General features: G+C 37.0%; 1 protein-coding gene across 1 annotated transcript; it reads right to left on the minus strand.

The window, feature by feature from the left end:
* LOC132303252 (transcription factor SRM1-like) lies at nt 1-7,890 on the minus strand. Its single transcript, XM_059800440.1, has 2 exons — nt 6,850-7,890; nt 1-652 (listed from the first exon to the last, which is right to left on the minus strand). Exons 1-2 carry the CDS (start codon nt 7,230-7,232, stop codon nt 148-150), a joined length of 888 nt encoding a protein of 295 aa, XP_059656423.1. The 5' UTR covers nt 7,233-7,890; the 3' UTR covers nt 1-147.
* Nucleotides 7,891-8,873: the final 983 nt, after the last annotated feature.

Consider the following 8,873-nt stretch of genomic DNA (forward strand, 5'->3'; position numbering starts at 1 on the left):
TTTTCTTCTATAGCTTATTTCAATTTGATAAGGTAAATGAAGTATAGTATCATCACATTATTCCTGCTCAAGTCCCTAATAACTCCGAAGTAAAATCAGCGCTAAATAGTCTTTGTACTTTGTACAATTTGTAAACTAAATGCCACTTCATAAATGAGTAGATGTGTGTGACATTGGATATGTTATGGGGACCATGTTCATTGGGGCACCAGGAACCATTCCCCCGGGAACTGGTGCTCTAACGCCGTATGCCATGTGTGACGGTGGTGGAAGATTCACCGGTGTGCCAACGGCCGAAACTAGGGGTGCTCCTATTGGTCCTATTGGTTGCCCGATAGTCGTTGCACCATACATGGCAATACCAGGCGGAGCAGCCGATACTTGAGGGTGTTTGTTTGATTTGCCAGATGAACCTCCTGCAGCATTTGCTTGACCGGTGATCGGCCCTTGGGGCACAGATATGTCTCCATTGTTTACGCTAGTGATATCATGAATGCTTGATCGCCTCCTGTCTTTGTTCATAGAGTTTAAACGAATGAAATACTTCTGAGCATGGCTTGCAACTTGTGTGGGAGTTCTTGTCACCACATAATTCCGCGATATACTTCGCCAATCACCCTTCCCATATTTATCCAAACCAAGAAGAAATAATCTGCATTGATGAAGGAGAGAAGGAAAAATTAAAAATGAAAAGACAAAATAGTGAGAAAAAAAAAAACACTACATTCACTTTTAAAAAAAAAAATAAAGATGCATGAACAAACCATAATCATAACGGCTCAGCATGTAATTGCTACTCACTCTGCCATCTATTTGGACTTTCGGTGGACAGAACCTTTTTTTTTCTCCCCCCGGAAATTTTAAAGATTCAAGACTGCATCTTTGCTTAGTGTGTGTATATACAATTAGACACACGCAACTTCCCTCTGCAATTATTCTTTAGTATATATAAAACTATGCATGAAAGTAATTTATTGTAAAATAAAAAAGTGTTGCTCTCATTATGTGGGGGACAAACAATTTTTTTCTAATAAATTACACAATATATGTATGTGTGTATATATATATATATATATTCACATAGAACTCTTTACAAAGTTTGGTCTTGATGATGGTGGACAGTGTATGTGTCGTCTATTATTTTAGTACCTTAGATACGTTTTCCTCAAGTACAGCAATGAGAACATCATTGCTTGCTGGTTACCAACAGGAAAGGAATAGATATTAAAATAGCTTTTGGCTGAGTGATAGGTGTTGCCCTGAGATGCATCAATCAATTGAGAAAAAGGGTTAGGTTCTTTTCTATAGAACTATCGAAGTATAGATAATAGTATGGCTGGAAATTGATTCATGAATGAAATTGAACTTTTTATGCCTCTGAGTTGTTATTCATCAGAAGCTCAGAAGGCCAAACATCAAGGAGGTGCTAAGCTTTACACTCAACTTCTACCACCTCATAAAATACAGGCTATCAACATAAGCCAACACTGCGGCATATGCTAAAAGCTGCCAATCCTGTCAACTCTAGGATAACCACATCCATTCCATACCCAAGTTTGCACACCCTCTCGACACCTTGAACCTTTCATACCTGGGCAACCTAATTGAACCAACTTATCCCATGGCCAAAGTAACATTTAAACTATCACCTAGACAGAGCTATTATACAAACTCGGCTAAATCTATTCCTCTGATGACAACAACCGGGCAAACCATTACTAATTTCATCCGTGAATATATGATCTGCTGCTTCAGCACCCCTAAAGTCATTTTCTTTGACAACGATACTCCCGCTGTCAATGCTTATATCCTGTTACAATGTGACACGCCCAAAATCCCACTCCTTACTGTCCCAAGGGTAATGGGCAAGCAAAAACCACAAATTATTATAAACAGATTTCGCGAAATTCCACAAATCTGGATACAACAATGTTGCCTTGCTCTTTACGCTTACAGAACCTCTAAGAGAGGACTTACTCAAATCACAGTCCTTTCTCACTCGTCTATGGCACTCAGGAAGTCCTAGTCAAGCACACAACTTGCTCCAGGGCCCAGGGGTGAGGTGCTCTAGATTCTAGACCTGCTGGAGCCTAGAGGTTCTCTGCTCTAAATTAACACCATGACAAGGTCCAAGCGGATCTTTGAACGTAATATTGACGCACTGGCCATGTGTACAACAAAATGGTCAGGTGGTCATGCTAATTTAAAGAGTTTGACTAGTTCTAAAAGCTGCTATCATGTTATCCAAGACACCTTGGCACCCAAGTTCACGGAAAAATATACAACTAAATGAGGTCCTTATGTTTTGAGTAAAGTCTATGACAGTGGGTGCAAAAAATTCTCAAAAGTAGGATATGATATATTATCTAACCTACCACTGCTCCATCGCCCAGGTGGTATGAGCTCTCCTCTTAAGGCGAGTGGTTCCAGCCCTACATGGGGCAATGTGGTGTGTAACCTAATTAGTGTTTTCTGGCTTTAGTTGTATGATCAGCATGAATAGAAGAACAAAAAAAAAATACAAGATTCTCCATCAGGGGCGACCTCGCAACCAATCTCCTTCCTCAACTGTGCCAGATTCCTCTCTATTACCGCACCATCAGCATCAAATCAAGCAGTCATAGGACGCATTCTACAGCTTTCTTTCTTGCTGCCTTTAGACAAGCCAAATACTTTGCATAGCTCAAGTTGCCTTTCATAAGGCAAGCATTATCAACCCAATCCAGTAAACTGTCGTTCCTCTTCAATTCGACTAGAGAAAATCCTAAATTAATCAATGTCTGTCGTGATCCATACTGAAATGGTATGATTTAAGCCCCAAGACAACTTAACCAAGGGTATAATAGTATTCTCTCTTAAACATAGGCTATATTACCAGAACTTGGGCACATTAATCGGCTATGAGTACATGTCTAAATGTAACATCCCTAAATTCCAAATCTTAGGATAAATGCAATCATATGGATCGCCAAATAAACCATCATTCATAAATGCATAGAGTTGTACTGGTCAACTTCAATTCAAACTTTGTCTGCCCACTTTACAGAAGCTTAAATCACTTTGAGCATATGCTATGATATAAATTGAATCCCTATATTGGGTAGGGGTGATAATAGACCTGGAAACACAATCTCCCGATACCCAAAAAGGAGAAAAAGAAGAAGATATTTGAAGAACAGAATTCACCTGATGCTAGCAATCAACACAGTATATCCTCTAAAAACCAAATTCACATATAAATGCTGATTACCTAATTCAAACAGCTAAGCAACAATGACCAGAAAGTGATCAATACAAACAGTATAATCAGATGATCAAATTGTACCATTGCTGATACTTATTAAAAATAATAATAAATAAATAAATAAAGAACCCAAGCTGATAAAGCCGGAAGGCCCGGAACACAGCACGAGCTGCATGACAGCCACTGGGAATATCTAATAGCAGTGAACAAGAAAACAAAATCCTTTTGTTATTAGTTCTTTCGTCAATTCCAGTAGAATGACTTCTATAAAGCAACAGTTCTATGTAGCAAAGAAATTTCGATTTTAAATCTTGCTAGGTTAAGGTGCTTATCATGAACGTAATTTGGCTAAAATATTGGAGATCCAGCTCTTATATCACAATTCATTCAATAAAATTTCCAAGTTGCACACCTAGTGTCCACAAATATCAGTACCCTTGTTAAAAAGTACACATAGCCACATGCTAGTGTACTCGATGCACAGTACTGTTCAAACACACGTATACATGCATACTTAGACCCAGTGCATATCTTTTGACATGCTGGAATAGAGTGCTGTGCGGGGGAATTGTTTTGAAGCCTGATTCATAATTTGTACGTAGTTTATGATCAGAGGAATCTATTCAAACAAATCTTAAACAAGTTTATACCATTTTCATCTATTATCCAAGTCTCAATAATAGTTCCAGTACCCCTACCCCCCCCCCAACACACACACACACAACAACAACAACAACAACAACAACACCAACATATATATGGTCTTATTAGGCCAAAGATTAATCCATCAAGCCTGATAGCTGAATCATATCTTGTAGTCAATACTAAAGCTTTCCATCACATCATTGAAAAATTAAAATCATCTATACTCAAATATAGTAGAACTTACAGAACTAACCACAAAATATAATATCGGATTGCTCCTCATCCAATATTAGGAATTTTGAAGACTCAATACACTTCAGGACTGAAAGAAATAATACTATGTGCAGCTTGACTGAAAAGAAAAAGGAGTGGGTAGATTAATGTCAACATGTAAGATGCTTACTTCAGTTCCCTCACTTAAGCAACCTTTTTATAGAACATCTAAAATGGGAACACTAGTAATACTAGGCTTCAAGATAAAAGAACAAAAATTAATTTAAAAGAGTCTTCAAAAGATTCCTTCCATCAGTAGGATCATGTGGGAAAAAGGAAGTTCTGATTTGGAGTTCATTAAAGGGAGAAAGATCAGATTCTCTCTCTCTTGGAAAAGAGTATGGAGAACTCCGGTAGCATAAAAGGAGGGAAGAGATGCAGATGATAGTTTATGTTAAGCCTAATGCCCTTAAAAGGGTTCTTGGAAGTGGAAGGATATTTTTTTTTGGGGAAAAACATGTAAAACTTAAGTTTTTTTACTGGTTGTCAGGCTCGACAGGCTACTGAATCACAAAAATCATTTCCAATCATAAATAATTTGATTAAACACCCTAACCTTCTTAATACCTGTCACCCATGCTTCTCTTTTGTGGCTAAGGTCCCCACACTTCACCAACTCCACTGAGTCAAACTTAGATTCCTTAGCAAGGGCACCCCACAAGAACTCCCTGGGGAGCTTTTCGAGCCTCTCTTATAAATATCTGATACATAAACTCTCACTTGAACATTACAGTAAAACACTTTAGGTTTTTGTGTTTGATATCAAATTGCAGGTGCAGATGTTTATACGACCACCCTTTATCTACCAACAAAGATTAAAATTTAAGCCGATGGAATGACAAGTTTTCACCAATATTCCATGACCTATTAAGAAAAGCCTTTTCAACATAACTCAACACGATTAAGAACCTAAGCTGATGGAATGACAAGCCTTTCACCAATAATCCATGACATCCTATTAAGAAAAGTTACATCAACTCAGCAGAAAGGTTTGCCTTCTGCTGCTGAGTTGTTTATGTTGATGTCATGCAGAAGCAGACAAACCTTTCAAATAAATGTTATGATAGAAGTGTTATTATAGATTGTGGTATTAACAAATCTTTGCTACATAATTTTCCTCTTAATTATTATTCTATATATAAAACACATTCCTCATTTGGGTATTTTAAATTTTTAACGCAATAATAGATGATGCAAATGCTTTACATAAGCACCATTTTTATGTGCAAAGAAAGGTAAAATTTTAAACCTAGCACTACCTCTTCCTGAACATGAAACAAATTCGGCTTCTACTAGAACAAACGAAAAGCAAACAAAAAAGAATTATACACACACACACACACACACATATATCCTCCTAGAGCTTGCAGGAACAAGCAAAAGCATATAACTATACTTCATGCTTTGGATGTAAAACCTCTACAAAATTAAGTGCACTCCTAAGTCAAAGGAGTCAGACCTCTTGTCAAGGTTTAAAACATCAAATTCATCCTCAAATAGCGCAGCTCCACTAAGACCACTTCTCACATAATCAACTACTACTCTATGCTATTTCAACTATCTTCTGAAATCTGAATCTACGGATCCTAAAATAGTAGAAAGTAATTTTCTGGGGGTGTTACTGGTGTCCATACTTCGAAATTTTTATGCAAAGGGAAGTTGCAAGACATGACATCCTATCAAGAAGTCAACTCTCTACTTTCCCAATTCCTAACCCGATCTCCCTTGATTTCTGAGCGGTGGGGGTCAAACAAATAAGAAAATTAAATAAGGAAATGCAAAACAGAAAACTTTCTTTTCTGAAGCCAAAGAATCCTCATGTTGAGAAACCTAGACCACTGATATGATTTCCTATTCCCTAGTGTAGATATTTCACGTCATACTGCTAACTATGGCTGTAACCCTGAGAATAGCAAAATTCTAGAAAACATAGATAAAAAACACCCCCCTATAAATAAAAAAGGAGCAGATGGCATTCTGCTCTAGTAGACTAGTAGCATAATGCATGATCAACAAATTATGTGAGATTCCAAGATGAACATAAGAAGGCCTTAACTCAAACTGTTGCTACAACATGCATTGGTGAAGCCATGACCTACAAATAATAAAAGAAATAAGTAGGATCTGCGAAAGACTAGGAACCAATAACCTTTTAATAGACAGATCTTCTTTTTCTGACACAAGTATGGCACGTGAAATGATTTCTCTTTCACGGATACACGTCTTATGCACATCATTTGTCTCACCTAAGCCAAATCAATTCAGATTATATTATTACTTCTAGGCTTCTTGACTGATTACTAATTGTTAGATCACACTAATGATTTGGCAGAAATATCATAGCAGACACATTTTGTAGAGGAATGCTGTGCAGAATATCAAGTTTAATGCAACTTAAAAAAAATTAATTAACCGTGGTTGAATTATTTGAAGCAGACATATACATATACACGAGCTGTGAGTCACAATCAGTTCTTATGACAAGAATCCACACAGTAAGGCCTATTAAGAAAACACATAATATATATACAACTGACATCAGAGCATAAAATTTAGTTATTAAGTTAAAATAAGATCAACTAATCACTAAAGTAAAGAAACAATAACTAATGCAAACATGCTCTTTTGTTTCTAAATAGATGGCATCTATATGGAAAAAATAAAGGGAATTGCAATGAAAAATTCACCTGTGCTCATCCTCTGTCCAAGCAATCCCTTTGCGGCGCTCCTGATCTGACCTTGAAGCCTTGGCTCCATGGTTTGAATCGCCGTTAAAATGCCCAAAATGGTTACCCTTCTTCCCAGTTCCTTCGTCACTAGCATGGCTTGTCGAACCACTGGAACAAGAAGTATAACTAGGCAGTGGCACACAGCCAGACTCGATCTGGTAAACGTCATCAACTAAAAGCTCATAGTGATGTTTAATTTCTTCTAAAGTCTTCCCCGGAACATCCTCCGCAATTTTCTCCCACCGATCAGAAGAATCCTCCGGATAAGTTGCCAGGGCATTCTCAAATGCCTTGTCCTGCTCTCTACTCCATTCGGACCTGTTGGCCGATTCGTCAGCCATGCTTTAGCCTTAATTGAAGCTCTTGTAGTTTGTTTCACACACAGGAAGAGCTAGAAAAGAAATCTAGCAGGCTACAAAAAATCTAGGCTAAAATACACACCCCACAAATACAGAGTTCTCTAGAATATTTCTTGAAATTGGGAGCTGAATTATTTCTGTATGAGGGGTATCAGTAACAACTGGATGATTGGTAGGCTGGAATTATGGGAAACAGATGTGTCAGAGTAGAGAGTGAGCAAGAACAGAAACAAAAAAACAGAAACAGACCCCAAAAATAGCAAAGTGAGCCGCACTAGTGATTTCATCCAATAAATATCATAAAGAAAAGAGGAGAAAATGATGAAATTCAAAGGAGATTTGCTCCATAACTCAAAAAATTGGACACTAGTGAAATGCTGACCCTACTGATGAAGAAAAGTAACAAGATCAGTTAGAGCATGGGAAATATCTGAAAACCATAAAATTAAAAGTTGCAATAAATGGCAATTTGGAACAAGAAAAATAAGAGAAATTAATGGCGACGGTGAATTCAATTCTGTAGTAATTAGGGTTTTGATATGTGAGATGTGAAAGAGACCGTAATGAAAACCTAAGAAAGACCCAGAAGCCTTAATTGGATAAAGAACCCCATTTCTGATTGTAACAAAAACCCAATAACCAAAAGCCCTTGCTGATAGCAACAGTTTTGACAGCACAGCCCCAGGGAAACATACAAACACATACACACACACACACATATTACATCCTTACTGCATTAAACCTCAGTTTTACAGTTTATTCTGAGGCCTCCTACTTTTATTCTTTGCAGATAGTAAAAACACCAGTAGCTACAAGTCTCCTCAATAGGGTGTCAGAAAATGTTGTCAAATTCAAGCTTAAAGAAACTCCAAAGGCCAAAGCACATGGGATTGTACTAGAACCAATCTACCTACTTAAGGTGTCATCCTCATACAGTAATAATCCAAAAAAAAACCCTTAAAATTTCTTCAGATTTGGTAAAAAAAAAATAAGCATCTTTTCAAGAGTACAAGTTTTAACAATGAAAAGCTTAAACCCAATAATGAAATTGTACTTTCCAACTAGAATCAGGAAAAACCCAACTCAATACACCTTTCTTAATGAACAAAACATTTATCCTTGTAATAATAAAAAAACTATATAAAAAAAAATTCTCAATGGTTGCATGTTTATATTTTCTCGGCAGCAACACAAGAACAGTAATGAACAAAAACAGTATGACCACTCAGTAAAGTTTAGGGCTCACAACCAAAGATAGTGAAAAGGGGATAACCCTCAACCATTGATTGTGAAAACCCACCTCTTAGATTCCTTTTCCCCACTGTTTAACCCTCTGAGAGTGACTGCAATAAAACTATACAAAGCACCATAAATAAGAAAGATTACCTAGAGCTCATGGTACTAACACTTTCAAGATTATGATAGTTCACCCAACTTTTTTCTTCATTTTATTGACAGATTATATAAGCAAGTACTCAGAAAACGAACCTCGAGTTCTCAGCAACTACCATTAATTGTCTCTGACAATCTGTGGATTTTTAAATAGAGAGAGACGAGAATAGAGAGAACGGCTCAAATTAGTCATTATACATTTGTACTTTGTATAATTTGCTGCGAAATCCT

The sequence above is a fragment of the Cornus florida genome, unplaced genomic scaffold, assembly GCF_030987335.1.
Source record: "Cornus florida cultivar Cherokee Brave unplaced genomic scaffold, ASM3098733v1 CherokeeBrave_3.0.0_Hap2_Chr04, whole genome shotgun sequence".
NCBI lineage: Eukaryota > Viridiplantae > Streptophyta > Magnoliopsida > Cornales > Cornaceae > Cornus > Cornus florida.